Raw genomic sequence first — 21,760 nt, 5'->3', positions numbered from 1 at the left:
AAAAGGAGCAAAGGCACGTGAGCCTTTGCAGGAAGCAACGTTTGTTCATTGGGTTCAGCTTAAAGCCTGAAGCTCTGTTTGATTCTGGACTCCGTGTGGCTTTGCCAATTAGGTCTTTGGCAGCGTGTCAAGGGAGATAAAGGTGGGTGATTATCCCGAAGGACTTCTCCCGAAGGACTTTTTATAACTACTTGGGACTCATCTGTGAATGAACAGAATTTACAGCTGTTGCAATAAAAGAGGTTTTTGGGACTACTCGTGTGTTTTAATGACTCGGGAAGCCTAGGTCAGAACACTCAGTGCATTATGGTGTGATATGCTGGCTTGACAGCCGCGGATAGAAAAACATTACAGAGGGTGGTGAGCACATCGCAAAACATCGTGTGCTGTCCCCTGATACCACTAGATGACATCACTAGGGCTTGCTGCCTTAGAAGAGTGAGGAAAATCCTCAGGGACCACTCACACCCTGGTCAGCCCTTCTTTATTCTCCTGCCATCAGGAAGGAGATATAGAAGCATAGGCAGATGTACAAATAGGCTGAAGAACAGTTTTTATCTGTGGGCTGTCAGACTCCTGAATGAAAAATAACTACAACAACATAGTACGATTGACTTGCGGGGCCAGCGCGATGTGCAATAAGTTTGCATGGTGCAATAGGATTGGGTGATTGTTAGAAGGATTCACTGGGATAGGGATATTTTTTTGTCTTTCACTGTGAGTTGTGTTGTGCTGGGTGTGTATGTGCACGAAGGGAGGTTCAGCCAATCTCATAGTAGACATGTTGTATTCTGACAATAAAGGTTTGAATTTGAATTGAATATGAATTTGGATGCATCATGTGCTGGCCACGCCCACGCCCGGTTTAGTGAAGGGGGAAAAGTCCCGATACATCACATGATGCTGCCGTGACGATGTGAGTTTGACACCCCTGGTGTAGATAATATGACACTTCAAACTGAAGATGGCTTGTAATAGAAATATGACTTGTGTACAGGTATGATTCTCCATGTCTATATATGCACATACTGCGATTCTTTTCTACATGTAAAAAAAATAAGCAACACTTACTCTTCTCATAGTAAAATTGAATTCTCAGAGCAACATTAGCAAAAATACATTTTCTTGGAACAAAAATTAAAGCTCTAACAGTAATTAACATCAAATCAATACAATTACTCCAAGCATATCTTAAAATATCTTCCCTTTTATCATATCACAATTTGGTAGCAACATTCAGAGGGTCATTCAGAAGATCACAACACAGGATATATTTTTGTGGGAGCAGGGGAGACAAAATTACATACCCTTAGAGCAGAGGTCTTCAAATCTGGCAGCTTTAAGACTTGTGGACTTCAATTCTGGGAGTTGAACTCGACAAGTCTTAAAGCTGCCAAGTTTGAAGACCTCTGCCTTAGAGTAAAATATCTTGAATATTTGAAGCCCAGTTTCAAGTTTCCTATTAACATACCATCCTAAATTTTGGTGCTACTTAGTTGTATGGACTTCATCTCTCACGATTCCCAACCTAGCACAGACATTATTAAAATTAAGCAGTTAAAATCTGGAAATCTGGAATAATGTATCATAATCTGTAAACTGCTCATTCCCACATAAGGGAGATGAGTGGCACAAAAAAAATTAAGATAGATAGATAGATATAGATAATAGATAGATAGATAGATAGATAGATAGATAGATAGATAGATAGATAGATAGATAGATATAGATAGATGATAGATAGATACATAGATAGATATAGATAATAAATAGATAGATAGATGATAGATAGATAGATAAATAGATGATAGATAGATAGATAGATATAGATAGATAGATAGATAGATATAGATAATAAATAGATAGATAGATGATAGATAGATAGATAAATAGATGATAGATAGATAGATATAGATAGATAGATGATAGATAGATAGATATAGATAATAAATAGATAGATGATAGACAGATGATAGATAGATAGATGATAGATAGATAGATTGATAGATATAGATGATAGATAGACAGACAGATAGATAGATGATAGATAGATAGATAGATAGATAGATAGATGATAGAAATGATAGACAGACAGACAGACAGACAGACAGATAGATATAGGTGATAAATTTAAGGTGTCAATCCTTACACGTAGACCAGACAGGAAACATGACAAGGTGAACTAATTCTAATTTATTGCAAGACTATATTAAAAAAATAGAATATAGAACACAATAGAATATTCTTTATTGACCAAGTGTGATTGGACACACAAGGATTTTGTCCCTAGTGCATATGTTCTCAATGTACATAATACAATAAAGTAATATAAGCATAAAGCATAAAATACCGGTACAATAATCAATCACAAGATACAAACAACAAAGTGATAAATCATAAGACACCAATAGGAGGTAATAGAAAAGAAGAGAAGAATAATGGCAATACAACCCTACTACACTGGTAAATATCCAGAGGTGGGCTTCACATAATTTAACAACCGGTTCGCCCAGAATAAAAAATGTGAGCGTGCGCGCACACCTTGCACACTTGTGCACTGCATCAAAAACATGGCGATTGTATAGGATGGGAGAGCTTTGCTCTCGCACACGCCTTGCACACATGTGCACTGCATCAAAAACACGGCGATTGTATAAGACGGGATAGTCCCGGGGTGGGTGGGCAGGCCCAGTCGCTGGCCGTAACTACCGGTTTGCCTGAACCGGTCTAAACTGGCTGAATCCTACCCCTGTAAATATCCTTAGTCATAAGACAGTGCTGTGGGAATTAGGTGTTTAGCAGAGTAATGGAAACTTGCAAGTCTGAAAATACAAACTACTCACTACCACTTTTAACTGCTAGACCCATTATTGTGGATCCTTCCTAAATTTCTTTCTCTGTCCATTAAGGCACTGGGGGCTCCTCCTTCTCTTTCCTATTGGTTTCCTAGGCAACCTTTTGCCCTTCTCCTCCAAGGTCATCCAGAGATCCATTACAGAAGAGCAGTGTAAAAGGGATAAAAGAGATTTAGATTAACAAACTAGACAATGGTGGAATTTGCAGAAATGGCAAAATTGGTGTGTTTGATGAGGGTAATACATCAGGCATGTTTTATAAAAGACTGGGCACCGTTTATGGATTTTTTTTTTTTTTTTGCTGAAAATGGGAAAAGAATGAACGGGTGATTTATGGATTTGCTGATTAAAAAGGATTAATTATGGGAAGAACAGAATCATGTATAATTTTACAGAAAAAGGAAGGAGAGACTAAATTTGCAACTGTTCTAAAGATCAGAAGTCACTTATTTACATTTTTCCCCTCCCCTATCTGTATCACTTTTTGCATTTCTTTTCTTTTCTTTTCTTTTTTTCATTTTCTTTTCTTGATCTTACAGACAATTTGAAAATGCTAGTGAGCCACTTTGGGTTAAAAAAAAGGATTAATTAAAAACTATGGAGACAAGTAGCATCATAATATGAAGTGGGAAGGTTAAGAAATGTAGGAGAAAGGGAAAGGGATTGAACAAATAGATCCAAAACCTGCTTAGGAGCTTATGCACAAGAACAGAAATAATGATTGCTGCCAACATTGCAATTAACAAAGACGTATTTTCAATTTCGCTTTCAATTTTAATTTTCAATTTTCAATTAATTCAATTTTCAATTTTAAAATTGTTGGCTGAGCAGGTGCAAAGATAGCCAGCAAAATGATTGAAGCCTAGGAAACAGGCCTCTTGTCAGTCAACAGGAGTGCTGATTTACCACCAGCTTATCAGGTACTTAGGAACCGAGGACTTGGCAGCACAAGGAAACAACAGCCAATAGCCGGCCATCAACACACTAATCAACCAATAGGAAGCCATACCCAACCAAGCACCACATAAATAGGACTCATAGCTTAGCACGCATTCCAGTAGAGAAACGTTCCCTGAGAATGGACTCTAGCGTGTGTCCGAAAGCTTAGAAGACTAAACCTCTGGTGCCAATGACCAATCCAAATTGGATCTTGCTGTCAATATTTGTTGGAATAAAATGTTGGCATTGATTGTTTAGAACTGATTGTTTGTAATTTTGAAAAATTCCAAAGAATCTTCTTCCCTTGAGAACGTCCCCTGAGAAGAAGATTCATGTCTTCCTTCTAATTGCATACAAAACCTTTGCCAGACCAATTCTCGAATACAGCTCATCTGCCTGGAATCCATACTGTATATCGGACATTAATACGATTGAGCGGGTCCAGAGATATTTCACGAGAAGAATACTCCACTCCTCTACTCACAATAGAATCCCTTATGCCACCAGGCTTGAAATTTTGGGCTTGGACAATCTGGAACTGTGCCGTCTGCAGTCTGATCTAAGCATAGTACACAAAATTGTCTGCTACAATGTCTTATCTGTCAACGACGTCTTCAGCTTCAACCTCAATAATACATGGGCAAACAATCAATACAAACTCAAGGTAAACCGCTTCAAACTCGATTGCAGAAAATACGACCTCAGCAACAGAATGGTCAACACCTGGAATGCTCTACCTGACTCTGTTGTTACATCCTCAAACCCTCACATCTTCAACCTTAAACTGTTTACTGTGGACCTCATCCCATTCCTAAGAGGTCCGTAAAGGGGGCATGCATAAGCACACCAACGTGCCTACCGTCCCTGTCCTACTGTCCCCATTTACTTGTACTCATTTCCTTCATTCATGTCCATGTTCATATTGATACCTGCTATCTTGTACATGTTTGACAAACTAATAAATACAAATAAATAAATATAAATCAAGACTGTTGCCAATTATGAACAATATGTACCGTATGAAACTTCATTATCAAAATGATGAGACACCGTTTTCATATATAATGTAAAATATCTAATAGCTCAAACTTGCTGAGTGAATATTCTTGTGCTTTATCTTTTTCTTGCAAACACCAATGGAAGCCAAAGGTAAACATGAATGAATGGACAACTGACCTTTTAGTTACTCGCACGTTTTTTTCTCCTTTCTTCCACCCAATGGTTGGTTTGGGAGAAGCTTGTGGTTTGCAGTCCACAGTGACTTCTTGGCCTTTGGTAATAATAATGGTCTTCTTCAGTTGACTCAGGGGAAAAGTTGGAGCAGAAGCTATTGAGAAAAGAAATCAATCTCAATGGAACCATCCAAGCCCATTACGCCAAGAAATATTTTCAAAGATGGCACATCACCTTGGTTGGTTGGTTAGTTGACTCTCCCTCATGAAATGTCTTTATAATGCAAAATTATATAGCTGTTAAACAAAGTATATAATATATGAGGATGGGCTGAGATCCATTAATCTTACCAACCTTATCTTACCCATTAAATATTCTTTCATGCTATAACTGCATTATTTATGAGTGAAAGAAAGAAATGAAAGATTGGTCAAGAATGACAGGATGAAAGGATCTAATAACATCTATTCCAATGGACACATTTCATAGCTAGCAGGCTTCTGAAAACTTTAACACGCTTGCAATTTAATACATAATTTCTGTGTATTGATGAGAATGGTTTGTTTAACTCCATATATTGTATATCTCAGTCTTTATAAATCTTAGTTCTATTGAACAGTTTTGATTGATGAAAGTCTGCAATATTTATTCGATTTGTTGAGATAAGGGCAACAAGATAGCTAGCTACTTTGTACTTTCATTTCATTACAATGTATTTATCTTTAAATCAAATTTATTGGCTGCTCTACTCAGAGCAACTCTTGAATTTATATTTATTTCTGTTCCACACTATGTTTTTAAGTGTGATGTAATAATAACAATAATTTTATTCCCATACATATATATCAGAAATATAACTCAGCTTGGAGCATTGACTCAGTTTTCAGATGGTTGATTTGTTTATAACATTTCCATTTTGCCTTTTTTTTCCTATAAAGAACTGTCAAAGGATGTATAGGTAATCCTTGATAGTAGAATAGGGAGTCACTATTCGTTTAGTGACCATTTGAAGTTACAACAGCACTGAAAAAAGTGACGTATGGCCAGTAGTAGGATTCAGCTGGTTCGCACCAGTTCAACTGAACTGGTTGTTAAATTATCACCACCCTGCTATCAAAGTAGATCCTGGACACTGCGCTGCAATGGAGAAATGGACAACGGAGCAGCCAGCGTGAGGGAAGGAGAAGGCCACTTTCCCGCTTTCTTCTCCCTGCTCATCCTCTTTCCTTTGGGCCGGCTACTCCATTTCCCGTTTCTCCATTGCAACACAACGCAGCAACCAGGATCCACTTTGATAGGGTGTGTGTGGGTTCTCCCAGGGTCAGGTTGGCTGTCACAGGAGGCTCATCCCACATGTGCAGGATGAGGATGGGCCACGCCTCCCGCGACAGCCAACCTGACCCTAGGCAAACCAGTTGTTAAATTATTTGAATCCCACCACTGTCTGTGACCATTTTTCACACCTATGACAATTACAGCATCCCCATGGTCATGTGATCAAAATTGGATGCTTGGCAACTGGCATGTATTTGTGACAGTTGCCGAGTCATGTGGGGTGGTGTGATCACCTTTTGTGACTTCCTGACATGCAAAGTCAATGGGGAACAGCTGTGTTACTTAACAGCTGTGTTACTAATTTAACAACTGTTGTGATTCCCTTAACTTCTGCTGCCTGCCGGCTGCCTGCAATTTGACAGTTCGAATCTCAACAGGTTCAAGGTCGACTCAGCCTTCCTTCCTTCCGAGGTTGGTAAAATGAGGACCCAGATTGTTGGGGGCAATAGGCTGATTCTGTAAACCACTTAGAGAGGGCTGCAAAACAGTGGTGGGATTCAGCCGGTTCAGTCCAGATCATGCGAACTGGTAGCAGCGACTGCGGGAGGCTCCTCCCACCTGCCCGGACATAATGCTTGACTACTGTGCATGCGCAGAAGGCCATGCGCATGCATAGAGGTGGCACATGCGCTCACATTTACGAACTGGTAGGGAAGGTAAGTGAATCTCACCTCTGCTGCAAAAGCACCGTGAAGTGGTATATAAGTCTAAGTGCTATTCAGAGGTGGGTTTCAGCAGATTCTGACCAGTTCTGGAGAACCGGTAGCAGAAATTTTGAGTAGTTCGGAGAACCGGTAAATACCACCTCTGACTGGCCCCGCCCCCATCTATTCTCTGCCTCCCGAGTCCCACCTGATTCGGAGGAAATGGGGATTCTTTTCCCTCCCCTGGAGTGGGGAGGGAATGGAGATTTTACAGTATCCTTCCCCTGCCACGCCTACCAAGCCACACCCACAGAACCGGTAGTAAAATTTTTAGAAACCCACCACTGGTGCTATTGCTATTAGCAACAGAAAGTTTGGGCTCAATTGTGGTCATAAGTTGAGGACTACCTATATAACTAGATGAACACCTTCATTTCATTCTTTTGGGACTCTGGATCAACCCTGTAGTCTTAGCAAACGAATGGAAAAAAGAACAACAGCCTTAAATACAAACCTAAAATCTTCAGTTCAGCACTGGCATAGATGGCTCCATGCTTGTTTTCCGCTACGCACTGATACATTCCAGCATCTGACTGATTAACACTGTGGATCATCAGTACACCATTAACCATCTCAATCCTGCTCTGTAATGGAATAGAAATATAATTCTACAAAAGCAAAGAACATCAGGAAAAATTATTGGTTTCTCAGCTTTAGCTCAAGTAATGACGGCAGCAAAGGGAATAACATATTTGTGTGCTTAACATTTATTAAAGGAGCTTTTACTGACTGCCATGTTGACAGTTTTTCCATTGTTTTATCTGTGACTATGTTAAAATGTTTTTGGGTGCTTAACACTGCATACGATTAATGTTGGCGAGGATTATCCTTGCTCATGTTTAAAAATGAGACTTTGGTGACTATACGAAATCTCACTGTTCTGATCCTTTATTGCTATCAGCAATTATTCAGAGCTACTAACATGCTAATCTTGTGGGGGTGTGGGGGAATGAATAGGACTGTCTTATGTGGTTAGTGAGCCAAACCAAGCATAGACTATTATGGTAGTTTACTGAGGATTTGATTTTTATTTAGTTTGTACCATTTGTCATTGCTGTCCAGAATTGCAAAGACAGTAACATTGTCAAGCAGATTGTAATATATAGCTAACATGATGCATAATGTTTTGGTATCATAAGTATCATAGAACTGGAACAGATTTAACTCGCTGCTTTGGAATAAGCAAGGAATCCCTACTGAGTGACAATAAAAATATGATTTTTTTTTGTTTTGTTGTTGTTGTAGCAGAGCACTCATCTGAGCTAAGAAAATAAGCCTTTGACTTCTTGGTTAGTGTTCCGACTTGCCAGAAAATAAATGATTTACAGTCGGATTTTAGGGTACGATGGTTTCTCTTCAGTAAAGCTGGTGCTACCTATATGCCTTTTCATTCGAGACGGCGCACAGTTTCGAGGGGAGAGAAAAGCATCCTTGAAATGCCATTATTATGAAAAGGAGTTGAAGAAAACATTTTGTAAATGCTGAAAAGCTGAGAAAATGATACTTCGGAATGAGCGAAGTGAGTTCATTCTTCATGAGTATTTGGACACCTTGTTTTGAACACCTTGCAATAAAATGCAACGGCATACAAGAGGTGAATGTCTAACAATATTTATACCTGCGGGTTAAACTAAATACTTCTGTAATAAATGATTACAATCCATTTATAGATATGGATCTCTATACATGGATTGCAATCATTTACTACAGAAGTATATAGATATAGATAAGTATAACCAGCTACCTTGTGACCAGGAACTGATTTTATTAGTTGTGAAGAGCACAGCAGATGACACTGTTGATGCCACAATATAATTGGAAATCTTAACATGAAATAATTAGTTCAAGATAAAGAAAATTTGGTGCGTTTTTTTAAATAAGTATTTGCTTGCAATAAGAAGACTTCAGAATGCAACTAGTATTTTCTGTTTTATTAGTGATAAGGAAGAAGGAGGAGTAAATGGTTGAATGGCTATTTTCTTGATTGCATCTCATCATGACATTTAGGGCATAGGGCACCTAAAATAATAAAATATATAAAATGCACAAATTTAAAAAGTGCCTCTTCAGATTCTTGTGGGTTTTCACACACACTTTAAGAAAGAAAGAAAGAAAAAAAGATTCAGATTTAGGATGCCACAGATCTAAGGCTGAAAAAAAGAAGTATAGATTCATAACAGGTGATACAAACTTAAGCCATAACAAAAATATATGTTAATCTTTTTTTAAAAAAGGAAACTTAATTAAAGCTCCTAAGCTTCTTGAAATATCAGAGCTCTTCCAACAGTTGCCAACAAATTAGAATGCTAATATGAAAAATGAGAAGAATTCTTAAATACAGAGGAAGTAATCATATTCCCCATAATTAATTTATGTTAATGTTATTTAAATCAAAGCTATTTTGTTGTTGTTGCTGTGATCATCTCAGATTTTTTTCCTGGCTCCATCTACGTTGGGAATTGTCTCCACTTGGAAAATGTTCAGCCCCCTGCTCTAGAATGACATTAAATATATCATGGTTTTACATCCTAATTCAATTGGCATCTGAGCCCAAAACCTTATTTTAAGACAGGCCACTCCAAACTTGGTGACTTTTAAGATTTCTGGACTTCAACTCCCAGAATTTTTCAGTCAGCCATGCTGGCTGGGGAATTGTGGGAATTGAAGTCCCAGAAGTCTTAAAGTTGCCAAGTATGGAGACCCATGTCCTAAGACAATCTGAAAGCAAATAAAACTACAGCATACTTACCTCTGGCCGTAGAGTATTCCCATTTTTCAGCCAGCGATAAGTTGGCCTCGGCTTTCCAGAAGCTCTACACTCCCACCGCAGTTGATCCCCACTGTCTAACTGGGTATCGTTCAGCCTCTCTGTCCAGTGTGGATATGCTGCCAACAATAACAATAATAACAGAAGATCCCGGTGATTAATATTGTGGAACTTTTAACTGATATTTTAAAAACAGTGTTTCTCAACCTTGGGATTTTGTTGCGTGGCCTTCAATTCTCCATGGATGGCTGGGGAATTCTGGGAGTTGAAGTCCATGCATCAAGCTCGTAAGGTTGAGAAACACTGCTTTAAACTAATTAGGTGATCAAATACTGTATGACTAATTTAGGTGATCAAATATTACTGGTGATAAGTAATTACTGGTGATTACTGGTGGTACTTTTGCACATTTTTCCAGCAATGGGTCAGACACAAGCTGATCAATCAGAAGTGGCTGAACAAACTGAGGTAACAAAGTGAAACTCAAAATGTCCTGGCATGACGGGGATGGTGTTGATTAAATGTCTTTGGGTGGTAACATCATTATCACAAGCACGGGCCAGAAAAGCAAAGATATCATCACTATGTGAGTTATATGGATGCTGTGAACTGTGATATGGGTTTCAAGCCAAAAATAGCATCTTCCATGCTGTTTCAACTGTGTAAGTCCCCATTTTGTCATGCTGCCTGTGCACACTGAGAGCTCTGCTGGATTTTGAAGCAACGGGAAGTTTCAAAATAAGGCACGAGAACAATAGCACGTATTGGCAAATATTATGATGGACTAAATTTAGTCACCAGTTAGTGACTGCAGGTAACTTTGTTAGCTCAAGCAGAAATGGGGATAAGTGGAATTCTAAAAGAGAACAATCAGGAAATGTACTTAGTACTTAATACTTTGTACTTAGATACAAACACCATTGACTGCCAACTCTATTCAAGACAAATTGTTGCATTATTTGGTACCTAAAGTCTGATTTCCCCATTAAAGGTAAAGATAAAGGTTCCCCTCGCACATATGTGCTATCTTTCCTGACTCTAAAGGGCGGTACTCATCTCTGTTTCAAAGCTGAAGAGCCAGCGCTGTCATCTCCGTGGTTATGTGGACAGCATGACTAAATGCCAAAGGTGGACAGAATCCCACCAAAGGTGGTTCCTATTTTTCTACTTGCATTTTTTACGTGTTTTTGAACTGCTAGGTTGGCAGAAGCTGGGACAAGTCATGGGAGCTCACCCTGTTACACCGCACTAGGGATTCGAACCACCAAACTGCTGACCTTTTGATCGACAAGCTCAGCGTCTTAGCCTCAGAGCCTTTAGGATGTTCTTATTTAATCATAACATTACCCTTCAGGGTAAGATAAGCCTAACTGCTCTATGAAGTTTAGCTGGAGTGAAGGTGAAATATAGCAGCTCATTTTGTTTTTACATATAGTTGTTTAACAAAGGTATGTTTTGCAGGAATCTTGGTCAAAAGAAACCACTCTTTCAAAGGTCTGCAGATATCATCCCCATCTCCCCCCCCCGGATTTGTTATCTCTTCCTTTCTTATCCATTGCCATTTTTTGTGGTTAAGTTTCAATTATAGAGTAAAAGAATGAAAAGGATGCAGACATCTGAATTATTTTAATTACTTGCCTTCCTTTTGCTCTGGGGGATGGGAAGATTAACAGATTAACAGAGTTGGAAGGGACATTGTAGGCCATCTAGTCCTACCCAAGCAAGAGACCCTACACCATTTCTGACAAATGGCAGTCCAATCTCTTCTTGAAAGCCTCCAGTGATGAAGTTCCCACAACTTCCGAAGGCAAGCTATTCCATTGGTTGATTATTCTCACCGTCAGAAAATTTCTCTTTATTTCTAGGTTGAGTCTCTCCTTGATCAGTTTCCATCCATTATTCTTTGTCTGGCCTTTGGGTGGCTTGGAAAATTGCTTGTCCCCTTCCTCTCTGTGGTAGCCCCTCAAATATTGGAACACTGCTATCATGTCTCCCCTGGTCCTTCTCTTCTCTAGACTAGCCATGCCCAGTTCCTGTAACTATTCTTCATATGTTTTAGACTCCACTCCCCTAATCATCCTGGTTGCTCTCCTCTGCACTTCAAAGTGATCTGTGTAAGATCATCAGTCTGACATAGAACTTGGGCATCTTCATTGGGAGCAGACGTTACACTTCTATCATTTATAGTTTGGCCTCATTTGTAACAGACAGACAGAAACTCCATTAATCAAAGTGAAGAATGAATGAGAGTACCTTTACAGCTTTTTCTCTCTCATTCTGAATATATATTCTGCATCAACCAATTTTATAATTTGACAAAACCTTTAATTCAAAAGGATGAATCAATTTGTAGTCATGTTGTCAAGGCTATCTTTACATTACAGATTGTAATAGTATTGGATGTGTTCAGCTGTAAAATTAAACTACAGTATGTTTTAACATCGGGAGAGCTACTATGAAAAGAAAATTTGGTTCCTCCTAGATTTCACCATACTCTTTCCTCCTTTGTCCCCAGACTTACAGTAGGAACGAGATTATCAAACATTTCCACTTATGTTTCAGATAAAATGAAATTTATTGTATAGCATAATCAGAACTCTAAATGTATCAGTAAATACATTTAGAAAAAGAAGTCAGCTTTGGTATAATTTAGTCTGAAGTGGTTTTACAGCAATCATAGTTAAAAATATCCATCTTCTGTCCATTTAGAAAAATAACAAAGAACTAGGATAATATATTACATAAGAAGTTGATCTAATATGGCTTATGACTTAGAATGTTGTATGTACCCGGTCAATGATCTGTGGTTAAAAATAATGACTTAACATGACATATAACTACACAAAATTACCTTGTGGTAAGATGGGTGGTAAATAAATGTAATAATAATGATAACTTAATAATAATTTAATTGAGAACAAATGCAAACAAATACACACAAATTGAGACAGCAACAGAAAGCAAGTGCTGCCTCTGCAAAGAAGCTGAAGAAACAGTGGACCATCTGGTAAGTTGCTGCAAGAAGATTGCACAGACTGACTACAAGCAGCGGCATGACAAAGTAGCAACAATGGTGCATTGGAAGATCTGCAAGAAATATATATTTGGCTGAAAGCAAGAACTGATGGGACCATAAAAAAGAGAAAGTCACAGAAAATGAAGCTAAATTGCTTTGCGCCTTTAGAATTCAAACAGGCAGGCACCTGCCAAACAACACCCCAGATTATAAACAATTACAAATAAAAAAGACCAAAAAGTCTGGCTAGTGGATGTGGTGGTACCTGGAGACAGTAGAAGAGAAAGAACTGGAGAAGATCACAAAATGCAAAGACCTGCAAATAGAATGTCTGTGACAGAATTTGGCTTCAGGATTTGGGTTTGGCTAGTCTAAAGAAAAGAAGAATTAGGGGTGATATGATAGCAGTATTTGAGGGGCTGCCACAAAGAAGAGGGGGGTCAAATTTTTCCCCAAAGTACCAGAGGGCAGGACAAGAAACAATGGTTGGAAACTAATCAAAGAAAGAAGCAACCTGGAATTAAGGAGAAATTTCTTGACGGTGAGGACAATTAACCAGTGGAACAGCTTGCCTTCAGGAATCATGGGCACTCCATCACTGGAGGTTTTTAAGAAGAGTCTAGACAGTCACTTATCTGAAATGGTATAGGTTCTCCTGCTTGAGCATAGGCTGGACTAGAAGACCTCCAAGGTCTCTTCCAGCTCATTCTGTTCTAATTCAGAAGCAAGCAAAAATGGTCCCAATAGTAATAGGTGCCTTGAGTGCAATCCCAAAACAACTGGAGCACCACTTGAATACCATTGGCATTGACAAAATTACCATCAGTCAATTGCAAAAAAGGCAGCCTTACTCAGAACAGCTTACATCCTAAGACTATACCTTTAACACCATCAAACCCCACATCTGCCTATCCCAGGCAATTGGAAAAGCCTCGATAGGTAGACCATACTGCCAAAGCCAGTCTGAACTTCTGAATGACTGGATGATGAATCATAATAATAATTTAATAATAACATGTACTCCGTGACGTAGTAATTTATACAAAATGGAAAGAAGAGCTTTTCAGTATTGTATACATAACTGAACAAAGATACAAAGCATATAAGTCTGGAAATGTCTTGGCTCATCATTGTATGACTAAATAGGGATTTAGAATAATCAAACCAATCTAATTTCACAGTTGAATCTCTGGATTCCATCTCATTTACAAAATATTTACTTAAGCAAAATTTCTCAGTCTTAATTTTATGTTTTGTAGAAATCTCCAGCTATGAGGCTAACTCCAAACTCTATTCACCTCATAAGGCTTTAGCAATGACAGCTGATGGTGCAAGCTACAGAACAACCGTATATTATTGATACTAGCTGCCAAGAAAAAAAAAGCTTTCTCAAATTAATAAGGCTTAACTCATTAATCCAAATTGCTGAAGAGTGTTTAAATCTCTTCTATATGACATTGAAGTCTAACAGGTTGAGAGGCCTGAATATCATGGAGTGCCAAATAAGATATTTGGCAGTGTAAGTCGGTAATGGAGAAGCAACACAGCAAAGGATCTATTTTGGATAGAATGAGATCACTGGAGCACTTTAATAACTGTTATTACACTGGACTGAATTTAAAAATGAATCACATATGCTATTTGGTATTTGGCCAGTCTTCAATTAGAGTTTAAATAGCTTCAAGAAAACCATTCCTATTCTGAGCATCTGTCATGGTTATAACAAATAGAACAGTCTTACCTAGATGGGGATAAGGTCTGCTGAACTATGGATGTTTATATGCACTGGTTTGTCCAGCAAAAATTGACCAGTAATGTAAGAACATCCATCATGAATTTGGTTTGTCTAGTTTAATGAAAAGAAGGACTAGGAATGATATGATAGCAATGTTCCAATATCTAGGGAGCTGCCACAAAGAAGAGGGGGGTCAACTTATTTCCCAAAACAGGACAAGAAGCAAAGGATGGAAACTAATCAAGGAGAGAAGCAATCTAGAACTAAGGAGAAATTTCCTGACAGTTAGAACAATTTAAGCAGTGGGACAATTTGTCTCCAGAAGTTGTGAATGCTCCAACACTTGGAGGTTTTTAAGAAGAGATTGGACCACCATTTGTCTGAAATGATAACGAGTTTCCTTCAATAACTCTATTATTCTGTTATTCTGTGAAAAAGCAAAAGAGAAAGAGGGAGAGGGAGGGAGAGAGGAAGGGAGAAAGAAAGAAAGAAAGAAAGAACTATGTGTTAAACTATGTTCAGCGTAGTTCAACTATGTTCAACTATATGTTGAAATGGGGCCATCTGCAAGAGCTTCACAGTTATTAGTAGAAAGCATAAGATCATTCGACGGCCATGACCAGGGGGGCTTTCACACAGGTGCGCCTGGTGTGCCAGTTGCGCCCTTTTCTAGACCATGATGCCCTTCGCACGGTCACTCATGCCCTGGTTACATCCCATTTGGATTACTGCAATTCCCTCTACATGGGGCTGCCCTTGAGGTGCACCCGGAGGCTCCAGCTGGTCCAGAATGCAGCCGCGTGGTTTGTTATGGGAGCTCTTCGTTACTCCCATGTAACACCTCTCCTGCGTGAGCTGCACTGGCTACCGGTGGTCCTCCGGATCCCCTTAAGGTGCTGGTATTGACCTATAAAGTCCTACATGGCTTAGATCTGGGGTACTTGCAGGACCATCTCCTGCCTGCTTCCCACTGTCCTGTCTGCTCCCATAGGGCTGCTCTCCTCAGGGTACCGTCGACCAGGCAATGCCGTCTGGCGATGCCCAGGGGTAGGGCGTTCTCCGTGGGCGCCCCTACCCTCTGGAACGAACTACCCACCGAGCTCCGGACGACCCCGGATCTCCGTTCTTTCCGTCGAGGCCTGAAGACCTGGCTATTCCAACGAATGGGCTGATTCTGATTCTTGGGTTTTATTATTTTTTATTATTATTGATTTTAATCAGGTTTTAGCGGGATTTTATTATAGCATGTTTTTTAAACTCTGTTCGCCGCCCTGAGTCCCTCGGGAGAAGGGCGGCATATAAATACTTCATAAATAAATAAATAAATAAATAAATAAATAAATAAATAAATAAATAAATAAATAAATAAATGAATAAATGAATAAATAAATAAATAAATAAATAAATAAATAAATAAATAAATAAATGTTCCACATTCTGCTTGACCTGAAGACATTCAGCTTAATGAACAAGAGACACAGCGTGTTATGCATAAATCTTACTGAAAAGTATTTAGAATTGTTTCATCAGATTAAAAAATATAATTCAAATAATTGGGGTAAAACTTGATATAAATAATTTGGTATGCTCAACGATAATAGTCAAATATTGCCAAAAGAAACAAAAAAATACAGTAGAGAAATTGTTAACATAATTATGGTAAATTGCAAGCATTAAACAATTTTCTTGCTGTATGAAAGACTGCTCAAGCAAACACTTCTGTCTGAAAAAACCCACATTATTCACAATTTAAGACCAAGCAAAAATTAATGAGACTAAACATATCAGTCAATCGTTCGCTTTAATTAAATCTATTTGAGAACATTAAGCTAGTCCGGACAAATATTCAGCCTGGACTATTTTCTTGGCACAGGTTTACTAAAATACACTTTGAAATAATTCAAGGGTACCAACCTTGAAATGAGTTCTTTAGTGGCAATTTTGATTGCTTTTTTTTTTAAAGGACTATTATTGGCCTTGGAGTATGATTTAGAGCAGGGTTGTAAAACATTTTTTTTACTAACGGTTCTGTGGGTGTGGCTTGGTGGGTGTGGTATGGCTTGGTGGGTGTGGCTTGGTGGGCATGGCAGGGGAAGGATACAGTAAAATCTCCATCCCCTCCCTACTCCAGGGGAAGGCTACTGCAAAATCCCCATTTCCTCCCAATCAGCTGGGACTCGGGAGGCAGAGAATAGATGGGGGCGAAGCTAGTCAGAGGTGGTATTTACCGGTTCTCCAAACTACTCAAAATTTCTGCTACCGGTTCTCCAGAATTGGTCAGAACCTGCTGAAACCCACGTCTGGTGGAAAACTCACAAGACACATTGTCACGTGACATATTGCAACTTTTCCCCTTCGCTAAGTCAGGGGTGGGCATGGCCAGCATGTGACGCATCCGGTCCGCGCGCCTCAAGTTTAACACCCCTGATTTAAAGGATCCCTATGGGAGATTGGATCAGTCTTTGAGGATTAGCGGATTTTAGGAACCTGAGTTCTGTTCGAGTATTTTATCAAGGTGTTCATGTCATCCATATGACTCTGATTTTGATTAACAGATCAGATAATTCCAATATGTCTTTTCTTTGCTTTTCATTGCCAATTACAGTAGCCATGTCATTCATGCAGATATGAACAAGTTAGAACTTAATTTGCACACTTAAGCTGATAAGCATCCAGAAGTCTGGCATGATCTTAATTTATGCCCTGCTTAACTAATCATTGCTAAATCAGTAGAAAACTATACCAGCATTGAAATTTGTGGTCCCCAGTTCTGATCCATATTCTGCCATTATTCTCTCTGTAACAATTCCCTTAACTTCCCTTAAAAGAAATGGGTGATAAAGCTTAGTCAATGTCATACACTTTGAGTGTGCCCTTGGTTAATGTTGGAATCAATGAGAAGATCTACTTCAACATCAGAACAGCTAAGGATGGCTTGACTCTGTCTGCCTCATAGGCTGGAGGTAAGAATAAGCAAAGTTATGGCAATAAGGCAGAAAAAAGAAGCATATATTTTTCCTGTTTTTAATGGCCAGGTAGGGAAGGCCTCTAAAATATTTTCTAGAAACTTTCATTTGAAATATAGGCATAGAATAACATAGAATAACAAAGTTGGAAGGGACCTTGGAGGTCTTCTAATCCAAGCCCCTGCTTCAGCAGGAGACCCTATACCTCACGCTCTACATGGGGCTACCCTTGAAAAGTGTTTGGAGACTACAGTTGGTCCAGAATGCAGCCGCGCGAGTTATAGTGGGTGCACCTAGATACACCCACATTACACCAATTCTCCGCGAGCTGCACTGGCTCCCTATCGGTCTCCGGGCGCAATTCAAGGTGTTGGTTATTACCTTTAAAGCCTTACATGGCTCAGGACCAGGCTATCTTCGAGACCGCCTTCTACCGCATAGCTCCCAGCGACCGGTAAGATCCCATAGAATCGGTCTCCTCCAGGTCCCGTCAGCTAAACAATGTCGGCTGGCGGGCCCACGGGGGAGGGCCTTCTCTGTGGCTGCCCTGGCTTTCTGGAACCAATTACCTCCTGAAGTCCGGACCGCCCCCACCCTATTGGCCTTCCGGAAAGAGGTGAAGACCTGGCTCTTACGGCAGGCCTGGGGCCGTTGATCTCGTTATAGTGATCTTGCGAGACCCAGCCACAAATTGGAGTGTATGTGTTTTAATGTTTTAATGTCTTCTTTTAACTTTTGTATGGGATATTGTTGCATTGTTTTATTCTCTGTTGTAAGCCGCCCAGAGTCCATTGGGAGTTGGGCGGCATAAAAATGTGACAAAATAAAATAAATAAAATAAATAAATCCAGTCTTTTCTTAAAAACCTCCATTGATGGGGCAGCTACAACTTCTGGCAAGCCATTCCACTGGTTAATTGTTCTCACTGTTAGGAAATTTCCCCTCAGTTCTTGGTTGCTTCTTTCCTTGATTATTTTTCATCTGTTGTTTTTTGTCCTGCCTTCTGGTGCTTTAGAAAATAGCATCTTTGTGGTATTTCCTCAAATACCCTAATGTCATCCCTAATCCTTCTTTTCACTAGACTAGACATACTCAATTCCTGCAACTGTTCTTCATAAATTTTAGCCTCCAGCCCCATAATTATCCTAATTGCTCTTCTCTGCATTCTTTCTAGTGTCTCAACTTCTTTTTAATGTTGTGACCAAAACAGGCATTCAGACATTCAGTGAGATTATTTAAAAGTCACTTACTGGGCCCCAATTGAGCAGAGTCTGAATAATGGGGGGAGGGGAGACAAATCACTGTTGTTGACAGAAAAAAAGTATGATGGGGGCCTGGGAATGTAGATTTCAATGGACAAAACAGAGCAGGCCTAGCAACATCCAATGGGAGGTCATTTTTATCACTAGTTCGGAGGCATGTCATGCCAAGTGGGTGAGACAGATGAAATGATCATTCCAAATTGTCAGCTGCATGAAGCAATCCGAATACATCTGGTTCTTTGCATTAGATATGATGGGGAATCAAATTAACCTGTGATTACAGAAAAGCAGACAGGGCTGCCTCGGTGCATTCCAGGCATTGCCGAGAGCATCTCCAGTGAGCTGGATCAAATCCAGCTGACAAACTGAGCATGACTGAGGAAGATGGAAGAGCTAGTACCGAAGGAGGAATGCAAATCAAGAGTGTTTCTCCCAATGCCAGCTGTAATCCACAAACCCAGTTTGAAGCTACCCAAAGGGTAAAGGGGTGGTTGATTATTTACAAACCAGTGGCCCTAAGGCGTGAAGATATGATATAATGCCCATGGGAGGCTGTTAACTCAGTTTTAGTTGAAAACCAAAAAGAAGAACATACAGCTGCATGGAAAGGAAGGAAAAATGGAAAGAAGGAGAGAGGGGGAAGCAAGGGAAAGTAGATAGTTGAAGGAAGGAAGGAAGGAAGGAAGGAAGGAAGGAAGGAAGGAAGGAAGAAAGAGGAAGGAAGGAAGGAAGGAAGGAAGGAAGGAAGGAAGGAAGGAAGGAAGGAAAGCTGAACGCATTGGTTAATAGTATTGCTACCAAGCGCCAAAGAAGATTCACAATATATTTTTTTGAGATCAATAATACCTCAATTTTTCTGAGGCAAACTTAACACTTCATGAAATCTGTTCCTTTTATTTTTCTCAAGCTGAAAATCTGTTTCAAAAAATTTATTTATGAGGAACTTGCCTGAAAAGACACTGTGTTTCTCCAAATTGTATGCAGAAAGTACCGTAATAAGAAAAGAATATTTTGTATTTCAAGATCATGATTTCTCAGGGATTTGATATTAATAAACCTATACATTAGGGAAAGATGCTTGCCGAAGGACTCCTGTGAAGAATATTCTAGGCATATGATCAGGGGCAGGTTTCAAAACCTGTCGCTACCGGTTTGCTCGTGGGCGCTTGCGCAGTTGCGTGCACACACACCACTTCTACGCATGTGCAGAAGCATCCAGGCGGGTGGGCGGAGCCTCCCACCGCCACCGCTACCAGTTCGCCCAATCTGGGGCGAACCGGTAGCAACCCACCACTGAATATGATGGACAAATACTTGGATCCATTCAGAGTTGGATTCTGCCTGGGTGGTGGACTTGACCAATTATCTGGGAAGAGTTTTCCAATGAGTCTCCAGGAAGCAGATAGGGGTCTTCTGTAAGTCCTTCTGTATCCTTGTGCTTCTAGTTTGCTCAGGATGGCTTGCTCTTGGGTTCATTCGTGAATGAGAGAGCAGTCCTGGGCAGGGGGTTGGACTAGAAGACCTCCAAGGTCCCTTCCAATTTTGTTATTCTGTTATTGGTGTATATTGTATATTGTTTCCCTGAAGTGAGAGGTTTGTGTTTTTCATAAACATACAATATGCATATTGTTGTTTCCGCTTATATCTATTTTAATGTTTAAAACCTTTATATCTTTTAAATTGGGTTTTAAACCTCTTTAGATAAATTTGGATGTTTTTTAATCTTTGAGCCTAAATTACTTAATCTGTTTCTTAATAGTTTTTAACTTCTATATGTATTTGTATTTATTATGGCTGTTCACCGCCCTGAGTCCTTCGGGAGTAGGGCGGTATACAAATATGAAAAATAAATAAATAAATAAATATGCTGTCTAAATTTGAGGATTGATGTGGCCAATAAATTGATTAAAATTCTGAGAGAACATTGCACATGGAACATGATACTATTTTTTTTTTTTTACAGATTTAAAAAAAAATTATGATAAAAATAACCGGACAGAGCAAAATGCAGCCCTTCTAATGAAAAGAATAAAACTGATCAGATTTATAGTAATCCAATATTAGGTCTTCTTTTATCAGACTGATAAAATGAAATGTAAATGAGGGATGACATGGTGCATAAAGCTGGAACATTTCCATTAAATCACTGAGGGGATTCATCTGGAGCTTTGGAAGAGGAACTATCATATAAAATACATCTCTATCACTTTTCATCATCCAACACCAAGGAAGCAACCAGTACCTTTGAATGTTGTCTAAATTTGAGGAAGGTGAACTAACTAAAATTAAATTGTGACACAATGGAGATTATGTTGGAATTGGATGTGGGGATTGTTTTGGAAGAGCAGGCAAGATTATATATTGAGAATGTTTCTTGATCCTCAACTATCACTGAATAGACAGGATGAGGCTGAGATACAGAATATCTTTGCGCAAGTTATGCTTAGCCCGTCATTTTCAACCCTTTCTAAATTTAGTTTTGTTGATAATAATCTATACTGTGATCATATCCCATCCTGACTACATATTCTATATGATCTATTCTTGGAAAGTGTAACCAAGACAAAATGCAGAAGGTAAGCTGCTAAATAAAAGCTGGTTTGATGTGGTTGGTAAGGCACCAGCCAGAGTAGATGGGTTCGAGTTCTGCCTTAGGCACAAAATGAGCTGAGTGACCTTGGACCAGTGACTTCCAACCCTAGGAAGAAGCAAGACACTTTGTTCGAGAAAACTTCAGGGACTCCTCTGTGCAGTTACAGGAGGCAGCCCAGTAATTTTACTGATTATTGACTTGAAGGCCTCCACTTTCTTCAGTTTGCTAATTGGTATAGGATACAAAGATCACATACTGACTAAAAGAAATCTGCATTGGTTGCCAGGCTGAGTTCAAAGTGAGGAAACTAATTATTAAAGCAGGGAAAAGAGTCCTCAGTGGGTGAGCTATAGAAGATTTCAGTTCTAATTACTTCATCTAAAAACTTTTAATAAGTTTTAATGTGATATAGTGT

General features: G+C 39.3%; 1 protein-coding gene across 8 annotated transcripts in view; it reads right to left on the bottom strand.

Annotated features, from left to right (window-relative positions):
- The window catches only part of CNTN5 (contactin 5), an 827,378-nt gene that overhangs the window by 140,993 nt on the left and 664,625 nt on the right, over nt 1-21,760 (bottom strand). For all 8 annotated transcript variants that reach the window (XM_087894620.1, XM_087894619.1, XM_087894622.1 and 5 more), the window contains 3 exons: nt 9,756-9,892; nt 7,461-7,590; nt 4,971-5,121 (listed from right to left, as the gene is read on the bottom strand). In XM_087894620.1, the coding sequence (XP_087750746.1) occupies nt 4,971-5,121; nt 7,461-7,590; nt 9,756-9,892 (418 nt within the window). The remainder of the gene's footprint in view (nt 1-4,970; nt 5,122-7,460; nt 7,591-9,755; nt 9,893-21,760) is intronic.

The sequence above is a fragment of the Pantherophis guttatus genome, chromosome 5 (assembly GCF_059756535.1).
Source record: "Pantherophis guttatus breed Tessera chromosome 5, ASM5975653v1, whole genome shotgun sequence".
Lineage (NCBI taxonomy): Eukaryota > Metazoa > Chordata > Lepidosauria > Squamata > Colubridae > Pantherophis > Pantherophis guttatus.
Note: the sequence above shows the minus strand (reverse complement) of the source record. Positions and strands in the feature narration are given on the sequence as shown.